The sequence below is a fragment of the Acanthopagrus latus genome, chromosome 6 (genome assembly GCF_904848185.1).
Source record: "Acanthopagrus latus isolate v.2019 chromosome 6, fAcaLat1.1, whole genome shotgun sequence".
NCBI classification, from domain to species: Eukaryota; Metazoa; Chordata; class Actinopteri; order Spariformes; family Sparidae; genus Acanthopagrus; species Acanthopagrus latus.
Window position 1 is genome coordinate 28202826 of NC_051044.1, and position 22099 is coordinate 28224924.

General features: G+C 41.6%; 1 protein-coding gene across 2 annotated transcripts in view; it reads left to right on the forward strand.

Moving 5' to 3' along the window:
• The window catches only part of cntn4 (contactin 4), a 162347-nt gene that overhangs the window by 103668 nt on the left and 36580 nt on the right, over positions 1-22099 (forward strand). For both annotated transcript variants that reach the window (XM_037102439.1, XM_037102440.1), the window contains exons 10-11: positions 5600-5729; positions 7752-7902. In XM_037102439.1, coding sequence (XP_036958334.1) covers positions 5600-5729; positions 7752-7902 — 281 coding nt within the window. The remainder of the gene's footprint in view (positions 1-5599; positions 5730-7751; positions 7903-22099) is intronic.

The window sequence follows — 22099 nt, forward strand, 5'->3', positions numbered from 1 at the left end:
CAGCAGCTCTGGCACAGATGTTCCTTGCGTACTTGCTGCTGCTGAATGAGGAATGTGAGCAGCCATGTACTGTATTTCCAAAGCTTTATTGTGCTGTTTGTTCAAGCTTTGCTCACTAATTACCATACATTATTGTCTTCTTCATTACAACACAGCGCCTCCTGTGCAGCAATACATTATGTTATTCACTTCCGCAGAACAGCGTTCATTTGAAAGGAATTAGACTGTGTCTGCTGTGGGGGGAGACTGAACTGTAAGCAGGCCAAGTGTTTTCTTTTTTTTTTTTTTTATGCTTGTCTGTAGAGCGCAGTGATGTAAGAGCTGCTCTAATCTTCTGTTAAATCTCTCTTCACCAAGTACACTTGTGAAGCCTGCGCCTCCAAAGACAAAAATTCAAGATTCACTATATAAACACTGTATACCCTGCTTTCATCTTACCTCCCTGACCTGTCTGAATCCCTATTATGGGTGCAGTGATGATAGATGAGTATATTTTTTTCTTTCTAATAATAAACATTAAAAACTGTCTAAACGCTCAGATTCCAGCATCTTAAAGGGAAGCTCCATTAACTTGGGAGTACAGCTGCATGTGTGAAAAAAGTAGAGTAAAGTATGTTGTGGCTCTAGGAAAAGCTGCACGCATTCTGCTAAAATCCCCCAGTGATGTTATCAGCGGCTACGTTGCATTGTGAGCAATGTGGGCACCAGATTTTAAAAAGCAGTCCACTGGTCCGACGTCGCATCCCTTTAATGCTGTCGGACTCCTTATTGAGAGTTTTTGAAGCAAATGATCAAAAGCAATACAGCAGAACCAGCGATTCTTGATCCCAGGCATTATTCTTCTTTTTCAAAACCGCATGACATCAGAGATGTTAAGAGGGAGACAAAACACAAATTCTGTATCTCGCCGTTCCACCGAAAAGCCAATCGTCTGCTTTATCACAGCTGAACAGTGAAGTATATCATCCAGTTTTGTTGTTCTATTGACCCCAGTGCACTGTCAGGATTTGTGACAGTTTCATGCAATTTTGTGCCGCTGCCGACTTTTAATAAGCATGGAAGATAAGGATATCTTGCTCCACAGGATTACCAAAGATGACGAGGTTATTCCAACATTAGACATTAAAGTGGTGTAAGAACACTTTCCCTCTCAGCGTTTTCCAAGTGCTTTTATTGTTGCAAATACAACTGAAGTCACCAATGACTCAAGACAAAATGTTTATTCAATAATTTAGTCTATAATTTAGGATCGCCGGTTATTCTTCCTCCTCGAGGGTGACCGTGTCCCTGGTGGCAGACAAAATTGTGTAGCGGCAGTGATATCGAGGATTGGAGGGAACCATTGTAAACACAGCTGGCTTCATTATTTTATATTCATTACGCCGTGCAATCAACATTAACTTCATAACGATACAATGAAGTGGAAAACATGTCCATTGCCAGTTTAAACTCACATTTGTTCAAGCGCGTCTGATGCGATGAGCTGATGACATCACGTTGCAGCGATCTGGATTTTAAACACACTGTGATGTGTAGAGTTACCCTTTAATTGTGAGTACGTCTGTACACCTCTATGAAAGTTAAATGAAAATATTACTTACTCACCCTCTTCTGACATTTCACACCAAACAGCTAATCAATTAATCAAGAAAATAACAGACAATGAAAAGCCTCTTTAGTCGCAGCCCTTCTTACTACTTGTGTGGATCAAACTTTAAGGAAGAAATGTTTCTGGCATTTGCAAAAACAACAGTCAATATCCCTTTATTATATTGCATTATTAAATGGCATCCTTTAGCCAGGTCGTTTGGAAAGGATTGATTGGACGCCGGCGCACAGCTTGCACCTGATAAATAAACAGGCATTATGTTAATTTGCTTCATTATGCAAAAAAGGCAACACGCACACCAGAGGATATCGATCAGTGCATGAATGTTATACATGTTGGTGGAATGAGCCCAGTCTGTCGTCGCGTTACTAGAGGCGACACTCTGCACGGCAAAGCCTCTTTCTCATAAAAAACAGATTTGGCTCGCTATCAGCGAGGAATAATCAACAATCTGTTTGGCCAATGGCGAGCATTTTTATCAAAACCCTTTAGAAGGTAACAGCACTCTTGTGTTTGTTTGTTAGAAAACAAGACAGCCCATCTGTTTTTATGTGTTAAACAAACCACATGTTTGTTTCTCCTAATAGGTTGTTCCTTAAAAATAGTCAGTATTAGGGGCCTTGTGACGGCAATGTGCAGTTTTATTTTCTGTTGTAAGTGTGACCTTACTCCTACTTATAATTCTTCTTTCTCAGTTTGTTCTGAACTAAATACATTCGAATGAAAATCAGCCATTGTTGAGATTATCCTCAGCAGTGGGTGAAGGTGCAGCTGCACCTTGTTCAAACTCAGCCTTCTGGAATCAAATCAATGAATGCATGATTAAAGGTTGCACTGGCTGTGGATTTTCTGCATATCTCCTCAACATAGACATAATAAATGGATATATTCCGAATGCATGGGTGAATGGATTAATCAGCAAAGGTGTTACATTGTTTGAAATGCCACCATTAACCACAGTGGCTTAATGAGTGGAAGAGGGAAAGGTCAATGATGTAAGGAGCAGTGGGGAGAGGATGCACCATTTGTTGTTATTTATTACAGTGAATCAATTGAGACCTTTCTGACTGCAGAGTTCACCGGAAATTGTTTCTGCTGGCAGGCTTCTAACTTTGAGCGGCTGAAACAGAGCCATCAATATGGAAACATAGCAAAACAGACTGCGTGTTATATCTGGTGGAAAAAATGTACTTTACAGTGCAGTTAGATCAGTAAGGGGTCATGATATATATAGCTGAGTATATGTGTACTCAATTATTCAATGTCAGTCATTTGAAATATTAAAGAACCCCAACTATTTCCAGTGTTTCACTCTAATAATAGTACCCCTCGAACTGGTTCCATGTTCCACCAGCAGGACGGTTTCACATTGTGAGACTTTGGGGAATGCTTTGTAATACCATTCTATATCAGAACGCTTTATTAGAATGCATCTTTTCTTGTGGCTGCTTTTCGTCTGAAGGACTTCACTCTCAGCTGCTTTATTGACAATGGCTGCAGGATTAAGTGGCTCCGCAATTAAAGGGAATCTCCTCCGTGAAACAGGATTTAGTCTGTTTAGAGCGGGACCACCGTGCAGATGGCAAAGTGTATGGTGCTTTAACTGGGGTCATTCCTCTCAGGACTCAAAGCCTTTAACTTTTCCGGAATGTGTGATCGAATGCAGTCCACTTCATCCTGATGAGGACAGGAAAGATATTCATGCTGAAGTGGTGCAAACCGGCTGAGCTTAAAGCTTTTGTTTGAAGCCACGGTTAAGCTTGTGAGGCTCTTTGGTACTCTGGCATGTACAGTAGGTTGATCCAATGCCTATGAGTTGACATGGCAGATTTTCTTCACCGTTCTAGACGCATCAGCTGCCGTACCACCAGACTACAGAGCAGCTTTCTTTCCTCAGGCTAAGCAAGTTCTGAACTCATTTTTAACACTTCACCATATGTCTTTCTTGTGTAGCATAAAGGGACAACATACATTTTGTTGCCTGACCCTGTGTGGTGAAATGGACCCTTAGCGAAGAGGTGCCTCTCTAGTGCCGCAAGTTAAATCACAAGAACGTCCAAACCATAGGGGTGGTTGGATCGGTCATACGCAGCAGGCTGGGATTTCAGTGCAGTGTTCCAGCAAGTCAAGATTGACAGGTTTTTAAGTTAATGGAGGTAAATTACGTAGAACAAGTGACATGACCGAATGTTGTTATAAGTAGGATCTTTTCCTCAACCTGACCAAGTAGCATTTGTGCTTAACCCTAACCAACAGTCCAAAAGTCAGAAGTTTCAGGTCCAGTGTCTGTATTAAAGAAGTTCCAATTTTTAGGTAAAGGCAGAATGTTTGACAATACAGCATTATAATGAATTACTGTGGTGAGGCAAACATGTCCTGGTCTACAAATCAGATGTAAAATGGTGAATCATATCGCAATATCTGTCAAAATGAATGTAATATGAGTTTTTTTATGAGATGTGTTGCAGCCCTGAATCCTACCCAGGGGAGCATTTATCATTTCTTGGTGTTCAGCTCTGTAGTGCATTTTTTTTTTTTTTTTTTTGGCTGATACATCAAACTTGTCAGTTCAAAATGAGTTTTACTTTGCTTAATTGCCACTTTTTGTTTTTTACATTATTGCATTTGAAGAGGAAAAAGAAGGAGAGGGGGTTTATTTTTACCTTTTTCCTTATACACACAGCGGTGGCTTAAGCTGTTACCATATCAAATGTAGCTTGTTTAAGATGCACAGCCGTAATGTAAATGTAAATTTGCATCTCACAAAGGCTTCTAGCAATTAAAAATTCAAGGGAACATAGCTGTAGACAGCCATCAAACCCGAGAAGCTCACTTTTTAAACTTGAAGAGTCACTCCTCCGTTCCATACATTCATTTACGTGTTTCTGCAGCTCTATATCAAACGAATCAACCCAGTGTTGTTGGCAAATGACATTGCCAATCATTTTCCTTCAGCATAAGGCATGCAGATGGTCCCCCCAGGTCCCGCCACGAAAAACTGCTGATTTGAGAGGAACGTCATGCTTAATTAATAGCAGCCGTAAACGCGAGAGCTTTCCATACGCAGACTGATATACGCCACCGGTCGCCTCCCTTTGCCAGCAGGGATATTCGCCCCTGCACATCCGGGGAGCCGCGGAGCGTTATGGAAATTCAGGCACAACCTGCTCAAACACAGGATTAGTTTGTGATCTTTCAGCGAGGACGGGCTCTCTTTTCATGTGACAGTACCTTAATCCCCCGCGACTGGAGTTCAGACACCCCTATGGAAATGGGCTCTAATGACATTATGGTTGAGCCCGAAGAAAACACAGGAGATGAAGGGCACGAGGAGGCAGAGTCTGACACGGCTGCATAGAGATGTATGAAAACTGCTCAAGGATTTAACACCGTAGTGAAGGAGTTGAGTGAGAGCCTGAGTTCAGAGAGATATATTCAGGATTAAATGTCCAACAGATGCACTGATCCAACTGAGTTTTTAGTTCATCAGGCCCAGCCAACCTTAAGTAGATCTTAATTTGTCGGCTCAGTAGCGAGAGAGGTCTCTCCTGCAGGAATGCGAAAACGATAGTCCAAACAGATGAAGAGGAGGTGCAGCTTGACCATGTAAACAGCACTCAGTATGTATGTGGCATACCTATCAGGAAAGCAATTTTCCCCACGCATTATACCTCAGATGGTCCGATATTCCGTCCCCTCTTATCCCCTCCTCCTGCTGAAGGGGAAACAGGCCCTGTGGTGCGGTCGCAGATATAAATAGGGCATGGTTTTTTATTTCACTCTCATAAACATGCAGATTGATTAGGGTCATTTTCTGCTAGCCTGCCTCCATCCACCCAAGCCTTTCCCTCCATTAGTGATGAAAACCTAGATTTATTGCCACGTCTGTCACTTCCAGACCATAATTCACTGGCCCACTGGCTGGCTGTTTTCATGTAGATGAGCTCTGGGAATAAGGCGTTTTAAAGGCGTGTATCTCTATGTCCGCAGGAGCGCATACAGGTCGCCAACGGAGCATTGTCAATCAGTCGCTTGACCCTCACCGACACAGGAATGTACCAGTGCGTGGCTGGTAACAAGCACGGCGAGGTCTACTCCAATGCAGAGCTCCGAGTTATAGGTAAGCTGTGTGTGTGTGTGTGTGTGTGTGTGTGTGTGTGTGTGTGTGTGTGTGTGTTTGCACCCATACAGTAGTTGGCACAGAGACGTGTGCACAAGCATACATTAAGCTATATTTGTTCTCAAGTTTGCCCCGTCTTTTTTCTCTGCTCAATAGCGCCGGGTGACCTCCGGCCTCACTCTTATTGGCCACTAATTGAAAGGCATTAATTATGAGTTGAATGCGTCCGGCTGACAGTGATGTATGCCAGAGCTGCTCTGTTCACCAGCCTCGCCCATCTGCCCTGTCAAGCCTGTCACTCTCCTCTCTGGGCTGGCAGCGGCTCTCATTCACTATTCATCCTCCAGCATGTCTCATCCTGATCATGTCGCCGATAAAAAAAAATCTGGCTCAGCACAGCCAAGCGGACTGGTCAAACGCAAGGTGGAGATTTAAGAATAAAGGATGTGACAGTATTAGAGAGCTGCACACGATCTGAAAAGGGCAAATAATGTGTTTTTAAAGTGGTCTACAGATGCCAAGAATCAGGGGAACCCAAACATTTTCCCTTAGGGGGTCAAAAATGGATCTTAATGGAGGACCACAGGCCAAAAGCAGGCCTTGATAATATGGCCCTGACAGACAAAAAAAATCTAGTCATAATACATTGTTTTGCTCCTGGATTTATCATCACATCTTATTTTATTTTAATAGCTAGGTTTTGGGTTTTTTTTTTTCTTCTCTTGTCTCTCAGGGCTTCCATGTTACTAAAAGCCCAATTTCCCAATTTTAATTAACTGACTTCTTCATAAAGTGTCACTGGGCTCGCCATGCTCAGATTAATATTAAAAGAAATAACAACAATAATTAGAGAGCTTACATATTTAAAGAGCATTTTACCTGAGCAAAAACAGCCTAAACAGTGATTATTATGTAAAAAAAAACTCCTTCTTCTTCTTCTTCTTCTTCATCATCTTCTTCTTCTTCATCCTCCTCTTCTTCATCATCTTCTTCTTCATCATCATCCTCTTCTTCTTCTTCTTCTTCTTCTTCTTCTTCTTCTTCTTCTTCTTCTTCTTCTTCTCCCACTACAAATATATTGTTGGCCCAGTCAAACCATTATCACAAGGTAACAAACTTTGTTTTCCTGAAATAATGAGATGTAGCAGCTGAGCCTACAAAAGACTTAAATCACTGGAGGAACCAGGGATGTCAGCCGCTGAGAATATTTATGATCTGTTCCATATGTTGGTCTACAGGTTAATTTCCACACAGACACACGTCTGTTAGCAGCTTCACTGGAGCTGTCTCAGGTAAAAAGAGGAGCAGTGCGCAGCTGCTCACTGAGTCAGTGATGTGCGGGATTAAAGGGAAAGCGCCTCTTGTATTTTCATGTCATTTTGCATTTTAACCAGTTAGTTACCATGTAATGGCTCATAGAAAGCAAAACTGACTGAAACTGGCATCACTAACAGGAGCTATTGCAAGTAAGATGAACGAGAACATATTGATTGCTGCATCACATTTCTAGTCAATCAAGGCCTGACACAGGTTAAACACATTGTTTTGTACCTTGCTGTTATAGATAATATGCATATTAGTGTGTAGGCTCACACTAATATGCATGTCTACATGAGTGTTTAGTGTTCAGTCATCCATCAGTTGTCATTGTTTGTGTGAGCCCAAATTGATTATCATTATTTTGAGGAAACAGAGTTTGTGATCTGGAGATCTCCAGAGAATGATCTTGTTATTTTTCTGTCTCTGCTGATTGACATCCATCTCTTCAACTCCACAACATTAATTATGGGTGTTACTTTTGAGACCTCCCTGATTACTTATTATTCAGATTGTTAAGAGGGTAATCTGGTGTCTTAGTGTGAATTATCCATGGAAATCAAGGAGTTGATTCATAAGCTCATTTTCGAAGATGGTGGAAACATGATGAGACGTAGTATCAGATAAATAACCAGAGATCGTTTGGAGGAGAAGGGATGTGAGGCTTTTACAAACAGCAGCTTTAACATGCTGCTCTTGTCTCAGCTGTTGCCCCAGATTTCTCTCACAGCCAACTGAGGAGCCAGACGCTGGTGAAGGTGGGAGGAGACGCGCTCATCGAGTGCAAGCCCAAGATGTCTCCTTGGGGCGTGGTGTCATGGCGGAAGGGCAGCGAACCACTCCGAGAAAGTACCAGGTAAAACAACATTCACACTATTTTTTTTTTTTCTTCTCTCATGCCACTGTGAGGACAGCAGGACTTCTCCCTGCATGACCTCTTGTTAAGTTTAGCCAGGTACGGACTCCTGGAGGCCTCCTGCTCATGCGTATTGACACAGACACATCTTGTTCTGAACAACACTTGCTGCTTGTTCACATTTAAATACACAACATTCGCTTCAAGTCATCTCCAGTGTGATGCTGGTTGCAATATTGGACAGGAGACAAATATGATATGGAAACGAGTCAACAAATAGTGCTTCATTTCTGCACTTCCATCCTTGATTTGGAATCCTCCCTTCACCGAGAGAAATTATGAGCATTGACACTTTCAGAAGTGAGGATGCACTTATTTATAAGCCGGTATCTCAAACAGGTTGAAATCTAGCATCTGGCATTTCATTTGATTATTCTAGATCAAATATTATGTTCACTGCATGATATATCATAAATCATTAATAGATCGGGCCAACGACAGGCTGGAGGCAACCTCAAAGCTTTTCGCTTCATCTGTGTGTGGTCATTTGAATTGGTTAGGTCTAGCAACCCAGCAGGGGTCCAAGAGCAAAAAAAAAAAAATATGCAGGGCATCATCCAGCAAGACTGCAAACGCACAATCCTGACTTACTTTGTAATGTGAACTTCCTGCTCCTTCAGTTTAACTCGCAGTCGTGGTTACAAAAGAGCCATGATAACATTAGAGGGGCACTATGTAGTTCTGGAGAAGAAATTCAAACAGAATTTCAATATTTATAGTATTATTGGATAATAATAGGTGATTCTCAGAGGAGAGCAATGTCCTCAGAGCACTGTTTGAAGCTTGTAAGGCGGAAGGGTCCGCCACTTATAAACAAAGTAAAACAGTATTAAATTGTGCTGTCCTTTAAGGTCAGTGTGCGTATTCAGTTGATTCAATCAATGTAGATCTTTCCCTTCTGATGCAAATTTCTCCTCCAAAACTACATCATGCACCTTTAAAGTGGTTTAAAATCTTGTTGCATAGTGATATAAACTGTGCAGTAAACTGTACACGTGAGTCAGCTTTAAGCTCGTGGATTAAGTACTTAAACCAGCCTACCTGGTTCATACGGTGTGTCATCAGCATTCTCTGAAGTAACACGCACTCATCAAAGTCCCCGGCTAGAAGAGTAAGATGGAATTTTGGCACTGAAAACAAAATCTGAACTGAAAAAGAGAAAAAAAACATTGGCATGGAAATATTTGTCATTGGAAAAAAATGTTTTATTGGCACCGACAAGTATTTTGGCAGCGAGAAAAGTTCCACTGTAAGTTCCAAACATAAATAGTATTTAAAAACAGAAACCATCTTGTGATGGGATCACACCGGCCTGTCAACATGTCAACGTTCCAACCACACCCAACAACAAACTCAGTCCTCATTTTGATCTCAGCTGCACACCTGGAAAGTTCCCTAACCTCATTTTGTTCAGTTGTGATCTGTCCACAAACAGGCACACATGCTGTATTAACACTTGCCAAAGCATTTAAAACTGCTATTGTGTTGGGTCCTACTATGGTGGGTGTCTCCAGGACCTCATAATGCCAAGGTGACACACTCACAGGGACTCACTAAGTAAAAACATTACCAGTTGATACTGTCACAGCTGGTGAATTTTTTGTTTTATTAGTATTTTGATGTGTTTTTTTAATGACAGTCCTCTTATTGATCCGATATTTTGCGAGGAGAATTAGCAGACATTTCTCACCGTTCTACCCTGCTGAGCACTAATAATTTCTTGTCGCTAAACACTGTAGTGCAGCTTCCCCCATACTGTTTATGGAGATCAAACTGTGAGAGCAAAAATCTGATAATCAAATGTTACGTATTTGTCGCGTTTTGTTTCTTTTCATTATTGCATGAGAAGATTTGAAGAGAAATAAGGAAAAAATATTGTTTTTTCCTCCGTTTCCTTAAATCCATAGCGGTGGCTTGAGCTGTAGTGATAACACAACATGTAGTTTGTTTAATGTGCAGCTATAATGTAAATGTAAATTTGCATCAGTCACACAAAGTAATTATAAATTCAGAGGAATACAGCTGTAGACAACAATCAAACCCAAGACGCTCACCTTTACAATGTATAATTCAGTCCTTCACATCATATTGTCATTTATGTTTCTTCATCTTTGATTCAAATGAATCAACCCTGTGTTGTTAGCAAATTACATTGCAAATCATAGTACACGTGTAATAACGACTACTGAATATTCACAAACTGGGTTTTTCTGATGACTTCTTGTAAGACAATCCTCAGGTTTTTTTCTTTCGGCCTGTCTTTTTTCGTGACATTGTTTTTACCCTGTCAGTATTTTGTTCAGTGTCACTGGTTTTTGGTTTCATCTTTGTGTCACCATTCTGGCGAGGAGAGGCTTGAGGTGAGGGTGATTAACATATCTGCATACTAATGAGCTCCTGTGGACTGAAGGTCTGCTCCGGAGCCTCAGACACATCTCTGACATGACACACACCTAGCATACAGCCGCCTTGATTTCACCTGAATCTCTGCCAGAACAAGCTCCAGTAACGTTAGGTTGTGTCTGCTGTCATGAGTGAGTGTGTTGCAAAACAGTTGCGCTCGTTTTGTCATTGTTGCATTGATGAATCAAAATCGGCCTGTATAATCGGTTTCCTTTGTGTTCTGGGCGTTAACAATCCTGTCAACGTAGCAGTAGCAACCAAGGGTTAAACTTTGAGTCCACGACTTTCCAACTTTCCTTTTCTGTCACCTCTCTACTGCCCCATTATAAAAAGCAAAAACAGTGACATTCTCATGTAACATGGTGGATTACCCTTCATTAATCCAATTCCTTTTATTGCCAAGTAAGTTCACACACCCAAGGACTGTACAAAACAACAAACAATGCTTAATAGATGTTTACAATGTAAAATTCCAAAATGAAGGTGTGAAACTATGGTTGCAGGCATCAAATAAATAACAAGTGCATTCTAAATATAAACAAATACAAACTATTTCATTTCTTTACGGTATCAAATTGAACATAGGTTGAAAAGAAAAATGTTTATCATTGCAGCCTTTTTTTCGCCAAACTTTTTGGAATTGGGGTTGTATCAATCAGTCAGACGAAATCATGATTTTATTCTAAATTCAAAAGTACTTGAATCAAGGCCCATCAAAAGGCTCCTGTCGCTGTGGCATGTTGCATTTGTCCATGGAGCTCCTCAGGGGTAGTGAGAACACTCACAGGCCAGCTAAGAGAAAAGGCAGCATGAAGCCTAACTGAGTATGGGTTAATGGGGTTTGTCGTGTTTTATCTCCGGATCTTTAGAGGTGGCCAAACAGACCGCCTGCTGAGTAAATTCAAAGTGCTAATCAAGTACTTTTCACCTCAGCAGGGATAACGCAGGCTCCTGAAATCAAATTATTCAACTTCTGACTGGTTTCCAAGTGTCTGGGGAAGAGAGGGCGATCTCAGTGTTCTGCCACGTTTGACCCCTGAGACGTGATGTGTGCTGTGTGTGATAACTCTGGCCAGTGTTTCATGTGTGTCTGCCTGGATGAAGCCTGAGGTCTGGCCCAGTAGCCTCGTTGTAGACAGGGGTCATCCATTGGATGTCACCATTCTAGCATGACTCGGCTCTGACAGCAGGGCTGTGTGCACAGTGTCTTGCCAGGCTTTGCATATATACAAAGCGGTGTTGTTGCTTGTCAAACAAAGTGGCGGCAGATTTGCATAGTGGTTTCGCTGCTGGTGCCCTTCACTCGCCCCGCGCCGCCTCCATCACCATTTCAACCTCGCAGCACCTGGTCCGTTTTGATCCTGGTGTTTTGAATCCTCAGACTAGATCGATTTCACATTAGTCTTTGGTGTGACATCCTCTTCAAGTGAAAAATGAAAAGGCAGTGCCTGTCCCAATGTTAAATAGGTGCTTTGTGGGCCTCTGTTTTGCTGGAATTCTGTCACGGCATGTACCAGTTCATCACTGCAGTTGTTCTTTACTATAAATCAGCCCAGTCGCCAGAAAAGAAAAAAAGTTTGGTTCTGCAAACCATGGAAAAGCTCAGATTCATAGATGCCATAATGACATGTCTACAATACATTACATGTTTTTGGTGAGCTGACTTTCATGTCTGGAGGTGGCAGGGATCATGGTGGTGGCAGTAGGACTTGGTGAGAAGGCTGCCAAGCAATGGACACAGTTCCACACGATATTTCAACATTTGTAAGTATGAAACCACTGAATATATTTTACAGATGGTTTGTGGCAACACAATCAGACTTTCTTTAAGAGAAGTCGTGACCGGGGTTTACATCAGCTGGTACATACAGGCTTTTTGCCGGCAGATGAAAATATCTACTGTCAAAATGTCTGGTGGGAAATATGCCAAAGAAATGTATAAATTCATTTTAAGTATAATACATAACATTATATTGTGTGACTTATGACCCATGTTACTAAGACATCTAAAAGATAGACATATTATGCAGAAATATGTTTTTCCATCCATTCCATTTGACTCTGTCATTGATTTCTGCCTGAAAAAATACACATGGACACTGACTTGACAGCAGTCAGCACAGGTCCGAAATGTCAAATATGAAGCAGACGTCCCCGGGCCAGTTTTATTTAAAAATACAAATTAAAAACCCAATACAAAGTGCAACAAGTACTGACCACAGAAAAGGGTCGAGATCCTGCTCATCAAGAAATGAAAGATACAACAACAGGGCAAACAAGCAAAATGCTAAAGATGTTTCAGATCACAGTGGCAGAGGAAGTTCATCTTTGTGCTCTTCGATCGTGACCGTGTCAAGTTCTTCTCACGTTTTTTTCACTCATACAAATTATATTCTCAACTTTATCCATCAGGGCATGACAGAGTGAACAGAAAAGACTAAGTGTTCTGCACCAATTGTAAGAGGACAGAAGGACAAATGCAGATTATGGTGGAGTAAAGTGATTAGGTAGCTGGTAAATCACACAATGACCAACTGGCGTGATAGATCACAAATGATCGATCATAGAAGTGTATTTAATGAATTACTTTTGAATCATCGATATGGTATGATATGACCTCTTTGAATTAAAGAAGTCCTTTTGTTCCAGATTGAGTGCAGCCATTACTTTAGAGAATCATGACCAGCTTGAAACAGGATTTTTCTAGTACTGTCTTTATTGTTGTAGTTTTAAAAGTCTGACCGATGCTCAGAAATTTCTCTTAATGCTTTTAGTCGCGCTAAATAAATGATATTTGGTTCAGACCACCTGTGCCGCTGCAGCAAAAATGAATAAGAAAGGAGCGCAGATTTGAAATTAAAATTCAGCAGTCCCAGCTGTATTACATTAAAAGGAAATGTTTTGCCATGATGACGGACCGTGTTGCCAGATACGGCAGTGCGGTAACCATTTACAGAGCTTGAAAACACATGGCAGTGCCTTTAAATGTGCTGATTACAGCTCCCACTTACTCTCTTTCCTATTATCTCCCTTCTCTCTCATCTGTGACATACACACATACACCCCTGTGTTGTGCGTGGCGCAGTTAAAATGCTCGGCATCTGTTGTTGTAATCATTAGAACAGTCTTCTTTGAAATGGCTGCCCAATAATAGCCGTCCTGCCTGTAGGTCGATGACAGTATTCACTCTTACCTTGCTGCTTGTTTTGAAAATCACAAGACTTCAGTGAAAGCAGGCCGCTGATGCAAATGAGTGAACTGCAAATGACGGGACAAACAGCATCCTGATTACACACATTGGCTGCGTGATGAGCGCAAGTGCTGCATTTCTTGCTTGTTAACTTTGTTGATGTTTTTTTTTGTTTTTTGTTTTTTTTTTTCTGTATGTGAAGCCCAGATAAAAGAATTGTGTTATTGGTCTGTGCATGCATGTCTGAGCAGGTCTTTTCAGTGCATGCACCTGTACAGAGAGGTGCAAATTCATAAGAGGCAGCTGTGAACCCCTTTTGTTGAAGATTAATTGCCTTAATTGCGTTAGCACTCCACCGTGGCTTCGGCGGAAAGGGAACCAGTGTCACCGGCTGGGTAATCCATCTTCATAGCAGCAGCTCCCCCCTTTTTTTTTTTTTTCCTGCAGAGGACCAGTGGAAGGGGGGGCGGTGTTGTCGGGGAGGGGTGTCTTATCTACCCCAGACAACCCTGCAGGGACGAGGTTTAGATGACATCAGCTGGAACAAAGCAGCTGAGAGAGCAGAGCAGAGCAGAGCAGGTCTTGCTGATGAGTGTGTAAGTGGGCCGTGTCAGGTGCGGGCAGCAGCCTTTAGAAAACACGCCATTTCAATATGTCACTAGCAGGAAGAAATCAAGTTTGTTAGGCCGCCCATAGCAGACACACTCAGTCAGCTGTCCTCTCATGAGCTGCCACAGGATGTGCTGACGTCCTGAGGTTGCTCCCCGCCCCCCAACTGCATTAGACGCCACCTTTTCGAGAGCTTGAGTATTTATCTCCATCAGCCGTGGCAGTCACGCAAATATTTGCGCTGGATCTTTGAGAGAGGGTGTTTACCCCCAGAGGGAGGCATTTAGGTGCTTTGGGTGTGGCTGGGACAGATCCCCTCACTTTTTTGTTTTCAGGCGTTCAGCTGCTGCACTAGTACATGTTGCCTTGTTGAGTCATTTGGTCCACGCTGCAAAAGATGGTGGATAACAATACTTAAGCCGTTTTGCTCTTTGGCATTCACACTCTGTTCCCTTCCTCTCCTGCTGGATGAGTGACAGCTGGAAGTTCAGCATGCTGCAGGTATCCATGGCAATTCCTTTTAGTAAGCGTGGTCCAAAAGGTCATACATCTTAAATAGGTTTGAGGGATGACAATGTGATGCAAATATTTTATGCAAAATTTTCTTCTCTATCATTTCACTGTGTGATTTTTATTCTAGATTATGCATCATACCTCTCAGAGTAGGTATTTAGGCTGGGGAGAATACCGACCCTGCTGATGGGTGGATTTCCCGTGGAAGCAGAACGTGCTCCTTTATTTGTGTTATAATTGCTGAGGGGCGATGGCACTCCAAGAACAAAGTGCACCTGGCAAACTGCTGGCCAGTCAAAATGCCAACTGAGCTCCTGTTGTGTTCGTAAGTGCACGAAAAACAGATGACATACAATATATCAAAAAATGTGTGGGGTGTATCGATTGATTCATTTAAAATTCCAAATACCTCGTCTAATGAAAAATAGCTGCTAAGAAGCACTTTAATGACATTTATTAAAGGATTTCAAAAGTCAATATTAAATCATATTCTGAGCTCTGGAGAGGCCCAGCTAATGATGTTAGCATTTGTGACATTCAGAAACTCAATTTCGGATTCAACAAATGTTTTCTTTTTTTTTTAGTTTTGAAATGAAAATCTTCTTTCTGTTTCACCTTAAAATAACTGTAGATCAGTAGTGCATTGAGGTGTCTCTGCTTCCAGAAACAATCTGCCCTGACTTGAATGGGGGAAGAAATTGTTATGGGATGGCTCTATACAGCTTGAAATGGTGCAGATGGTTCTGTAAGGTACTGTAATTGTTTATTTGGCACCTTATTTATTCTACACACAAGCGCTGTGGATCTTCAGGGTTTTTTTTTTTTTTTTATGTTCTTTAGTGGGTGATTTACACAGGCTGTGAGTGCTTTCAATGAATCACATCCTCTATTTTTCTAGTGATTTCAAGTCAGACGCTTCCAATCGGTACATTACACACATAATGGAATCTAAAAAATCCGTAAAAAGGTGCACCGGTGTGAGCCGTAAGCAGTCGTTGTGTGGCTGGGAGTGTAACCATTTGAGTGACATCTTTGAACAAGGTGAGTATAGGAGGCTTGTTGCCAAGGTAACACCTGTTCAAAGTTTTATCAGCGCTTTCTTACCCAAGATTAGTGGTTTCAAACAACTGCCGATGCACAGTCCCAGTGCACACAGACACAAACACAAAGGGATGGTACCAGGAGGAGGGGGATGCAGAAGACAGACGTGTATAATGTGTCCCATATATCAGCAGTTTCCCAATTCATGCATCATGACTGGTCTTATTAAAGCTGTCAGAAACATTTCTATATTCCGAGTGGCAACACAAACTCTTTGCAATATTTGGGATTTTTAAAGTTTAGGTAAAAGCTACGGAAATTCACTTAAACTACTGTTTTTTTACTTTTGTTCCTAAACTGCAACTCGCCTCTGCCTCTGTGTGGTTGTCGTGTATAATCCTCACTGAATTTACAAAAAAAGATGGGGAGGTGTGAAGATTTTATAGTTGCATAGTTCCACAATAACACTCATTGCACACAAGTTCGGTGTTAATGCATTTACCGTAAAAAAAAAATATTCTACATTGCTGCCAAGAAATCTCACAGCAACCCATCCACTTAGTGCCCTGCACAGCTACTGATCAAAAACAGCCTTCATTGGTCGGTTTGGTTGTGACATGATAAGACAGAAACACTAATCTTGTTGGAAAACACTCCCTCGCCAGTGGTTTAAAGCATCTAAATCAACAGAGCTTTATCCAGTGAGTGCATTCATGGCACGTCAGTACAAACAAGCTGCATCTTTATCACAAACTGCGGGTAAGTCGCTGCTTATATAGGCAATCAGTTGGGACAGCCACGGGTTAAAGAGAACAATACAAAGAGCAAGCTTAACACTAGAAATGTTTACGCTGGTGTCACTTGGCCAGATGGCGCTAATATCTGGCATCGCTGGCCAGACTGGTGGCTGTGGAAAGGTTTTATATTCAGGATAAGTTTAAATTCTAATTAAAGTCAAGTCATTACATTAAAGTCAGCCCTGGAGCCTCGAAACATTAACGCATTAACCCTTTGTGTCTATGCTAGCTGTGTTTGTATTTGTCAAATTTCACTGAAAATTCTACTATAATAAATACGTTCAAGACAATATGGCAAATGTAATAATAGTTCCTAGTATTTTAAAATCTGTTAGATAGGGAATACAGTTGACCTCAGACTTGAAAGACGTGTGTTCTTTCTTGTCCATTCCATGAAAAATTAAAAAAAGCTTTAGTGGGTGAGATTAGAGTAACCAAGAATAAGAATTTTATAGGATCCACCTGAAAATGTCCCAACCCCTCACGTCAGCGCTCCCTTCACAGCCACACCTCTGAAAAAAAAAAAAAAAACACTACATGACTACACCAACTGCCCCGTAGCTCTTACTGGCCAAACACGAGATGTGTTTTAGCGACTAGTTCAGCCAGTGTTTTTAGCTATTTTTTTGTTGTTGTTTGTTTTTTTTTCTAATTCATACATAAATAATCAACCCTATTAAATTTTACAGTCATATTAACAAAAACAAAATAACCATCCCAACTTACCTCAGTCGAAAAAGGCTCTCTGGTGAGGCAGATTCTATTCTAAACTGTAGGTGTCTGCTTCCTACTAATGTTACTGAATTAGCTGCTGGACCAAACTGGTGGAATGAATTAGATCAGCTTTATTAGAGGCCTGCGACAGACTCGGATCTTTTCCCCGGCTGAAGAGATTTGTTTTTTTTTTAAACAACATTCAAGACCTAGCCTAGCCTTACATGGAAACACCCATGGGTCTTTCAGCCGTGTCTCTCGTTGCACAGTAATTCCATGTGCAACGTGTCCGAATTACATTTACCTTTATTATATAGAAAACGCCATCAGATCTCAGAGCGGCCACATCAGAGCAGCTTGACACACTAATGGGCCAGTTGTTTTCAACATCATTGTGCCATTTAGAGATCAAAACGCCGTTGGGAAATTGCCCCAAATGTCAGCCCCTGCTCAATCCCATATTTCTTCTTTTTTTTTTTTTTTAATCACTTAGCACAAATTGAGCTCAAATGTACACTTTGAGGCCTCTTTAAATGTGCTTTTTCCTTTCGCCAAACTATCGACACACCCATTAAAGTGCGAGAGTGGCACATGAATCATTGAGCGTTACAAATTAATATTACAGGATGTTCTCTGTCTCATCTCGTGCCCGGAGCCGTTTGGGGATCATATTCTAGGTGTGTTCATAGCTTTAAGTGGTGTCCCTCAGTCTGAGCTGAAGGTGCGAGCTTAACGTGACAAATTTCTGAGTGGCCCCTGAGTTTAAGTGAGAAGACACGGGAGGGGCGTACGCATGTGACCTGGATGTTGATCAGTCCATTAGCCTGTGGGGAGAGCGACGCTTGCTGCGGCTGGATTGGGCTGGATTCCATCTGTAGTCATGACCCACTGGTAAACTGTCCCGCTCGTATGTTATATATCCCTCCTACGCTGGCAGCGAAAATAAGCATGGCTGTCACGTAAATGAAGAGATGTCTCGCAGAGTGATCTCCATTTATAGGCCCATCTGCTCCGCCAGACGCACTCCAGAAAGAATCAGCGTCAGGAGAACGCCAGCGCCGTGGAGGAGGCACGGCGGCAAACTTTGCATTCATTTCCTTATCGCATGTATCCTTATCTTTCCACGACGCCTTTGTTTCTGTTTCAAGGAGATTTTAATACGAGTCTCGTCAGATATCTCAGGGCCCGATTTTATAAAGACTTGGAATTAATAAGGACTGTATGGAAACAGGTGTATTAATAAAGGTGGTTATTAAACTATGTGTATGGACGGACGGCCCAGCTCTATTTCAGTCTTCTCATTTGCAGCCTGCATGCTGTCATAGTTATTAAAAACATTGTTTATCATGTTTAAATGTCACTTCGCATTTTTTCTCATCAGATCTCTAATTTCCTCATTTGCCTCTAATTGAACATCTGCTTGTGAAGTGGAGTTCTGTCTCTCTGCGGAGGTTAGAGGCGTGCCAGGACTGAACACTGAGAGCTTATGTGCCCGGAAAGACTTATTTCATTACTCTGCCTCGAGGAAACCACCTGACAAGGCTGCCATGGACAGCTGACTGGTGCTTTTCATTTTGTATTTGCCTACACCCCTACACCTCTCCACCCCGGCTGTAGCCTAAAAAAGTCAGGAGTGCGGTCCCCTCTCGCCGGAAAAACGGGAGCAAGCTGAGGATTAGTGCTGTGCTGATCCTGGCAGCTGCAGACAACAGCCGATACTGTTCAGAGGTGCCTGCTAGCACGCACACACACACACACACACACACACACACACACACACACACACACACACACACACACACACACACACATCCACATAGCAGATTAAATGTTTTATTTATCCAAACAGAGTCTCAGAGTCAGAGCTGCTTAGGAAGTGGAAATGATCTCACTGATGTGTTTGAGTCTCAGTGGACAGAGCGTCAGTTTTCTTTTGGAGGGGAGGTCATGTAAATGGCTGGCTTGATTAGTTATTGTAACATTTTGTGCCTAAACCTGGTCAAGCAGTGTTTGTGACTAAGCTTTTATTCTGAAAGTGTGACCGGACGTTTTATGTTCCGTGTTATCGCAGTGCCCTTTATGTGAAAAACTGACACTGGAGGGGTAGAAAGAGGATCATGGTTTATAGCTCAGTGGCTGACATATTTGACAAATTGGCAGTGAAATCATGTTATTATAACACACAAGCTGTTCAAGTCAGTAATGGCTGACATTCATGATGTTGGAGGTCAGCTGGGTAGTTTACCTGGTAAGTTATATGCAAGAAGACTCATTTGAACATGAGTGACGGATACTGCAGGCCAAGCAGCCCTCGCAGATGACTTATCATGGCATCACTGTATTTTATTAAGACTTCGAGGCTTCAAAATGCTGGCTTTTCTTCTGCCTCCACCTGCTTGTTTTTTTCATGCTGTGCGTCCAACCCTCAGCCATTAGTTCCCCGAGTCACCTCTCTGGAGATGAAAATGAATCACTATTCTGATGTATCTGTGGCATTAAGCAGGGGGGAACTACCTGATGCGCTGGACATGCTGTGATCATCAGATACATTTTGGATTGATGGACAGGCAGTCCATGATCTTCACAGTGTGCAGTGTGGTCCAGTAAGTATGGATTATAGGCATTTGCTTACAGTATATATGAGACATATCTAATAGTAGGTTTATGAGGAAAACACTGTGAGGTCCTCCAATCTGATATGAGCATGAACCCTAACCATGAAAATGTGTATTTGCAGAATCATGTTTATTTTATATGTACATCTAATACATTACAATACCATGTAAGTGTTTGTTCATGTAACTTGGAAGAATCTGTGTGTTTAGACAGTTATGATCTTCTTAGAAGTTCTTAGAAGAGGGTTTAGAGTTATAGGATGTTTTTAGTCACAGTATCAGCTTAACAAAAGTTTGTCTTTGGGGGCTGGACCTCCTGCCAGGGGGTGGAATTTAACCAGCACTGCATTTACTAAGTCAACACATTAATCTTCCAGTAGATTCACTGTGAACACCTTGTTGTGACCTTGTCTGTGGTCGCCATAGTTAAGAATTTAGTCCAACTTCCTGTGAAGTAACTTAGCACCTAGCATCCAGAAATGGACTGTAACAGCTACAAGACAAACTGTGTCACAGCACTGCCATCAGTCGGCTTGATTCCATTTAATATGGCGGAGTTTACACCATGGCAACTTTTCTCTGGAGCATTCTAAAACAGCTTTTTTTTTTCTTTTCTGTTTTTTTCCAAGTCGTGAATCTTTGGCTACTCTTTCCCCCTCTGGCTGGGGCAGCGTGTGGGTCAAATATGCCCAGCTTCACCCGGCGCTCTGGGAGTAAATCAGGCTTCTTCATCTTGTTTTCTGAACATATCTTACCGAAAATACCTCGTTGAGCAGGGATTTACGTTCAGTCCGAGCAGCCCACCACAATTGCTTTGACTCGATGGCCTCAGGCACACTACAGCAGAAACTTCTCTGCAAGCTGCAGCGTAGAAACTGACAGAGAACAACCAAGCGCTCTCCGTCAACAAGCAGACCCTAACCTTACATGCAACTTGTCTACTTCAAATTTTAAGACAAATTAGATATCACAGATGTCTTGTTTTCTTTTCTAGTGGCCTGAAGAAGAATGCGTTTTGGTTGGTATTTCTGATGGACTGCTGTTTTTAATCAATATGAAACCTAATTAAAGTTTAACATCTAAATTCTAATTGTTGCATTTGTTCAACACTCATGAATATAATTTTTATTCACACAGCCTTTTTGCTCCCTGGGAAACTAATGATAATGATGTTCCGACTGTCCAGTTCAATCACATCTGTTACTTTGAACTGAATTAATGATATAACACAGAATAATAATCAACATTAATATTGAGGGAAGACAATTAGCCGTCATTTCATTTGAAGGGGGCAGTTAGGGTCCTGGATAATGGATAGGTGGGCGCTGTCCCCCCAAAAAAAGGTTGAGAACCATCGTTCTAACCACTCATACTTGGGCTGTATGTGTAATCAGTCTCAGAGGACCATACGCCAGACCAAAAAGTCTGATGGATCAGGCTAAACATTGTGTTCATCCTCATCCAACATTAGTATGTCCTACTAACTAGCTTAGAATTTACAGTAGAAGTCTAAATCCAGTGGCGGAAAGTAACTTAGAGGGATACTTTTACTCAGGTACCATGAGTCAATAAATGAGTATGATTTTGAGGAACCTGTACTTGAACCAGTGATTTCCATCCTTTAAGACTTGTGACCCCTTTAAAAAAAAAACAGATCTTGTTGAGGTACATAGTTAGTCATAATACACTTTTCAAATGTAAGTATGAGGTGTTAGTTGTTGTTCCCTTTACACTTCTTTCATGTTTTTATTTAACAAAGCTGATTAGACTTAAAGACTCTCCTCACCCATTTATCATCCCATCACCCATCAGATTAACACTGTGACCCTCTGGAGGGAGCATAAACCATTATTAGCTAACTCTATATAAAGTAGTTCAAATGTGCCTGACCTAGAGCAGCTATAAGCTACTAAGAAGTTCTCCTCTGCAAAATAAGAAAAATCTGTTTTCTTAATTTATTTGCTGTCTTAAATTATTTGCTGTTTATTATATCGCTGTAGGAAGGAGTCCTAACACTGGGATGTGAAAAAGCATTTTCGCACTTTTGGTTCCCTCGTTTCTAAGTGTTGGATGCCAAAAATAAGGTCGGTGGTTAACACACACTTAAGATATTTTGATCTTCTGTTCAGCAGCACGCAAAATATGTAAATGGAACTCATCTACTCACTCATACGTCTTTACAGGTGAATTTGAAAACCAATTCGAACTTCATAGTAACATGTGCATAGTATTATGTAGCAGGAAGCTATATGTGG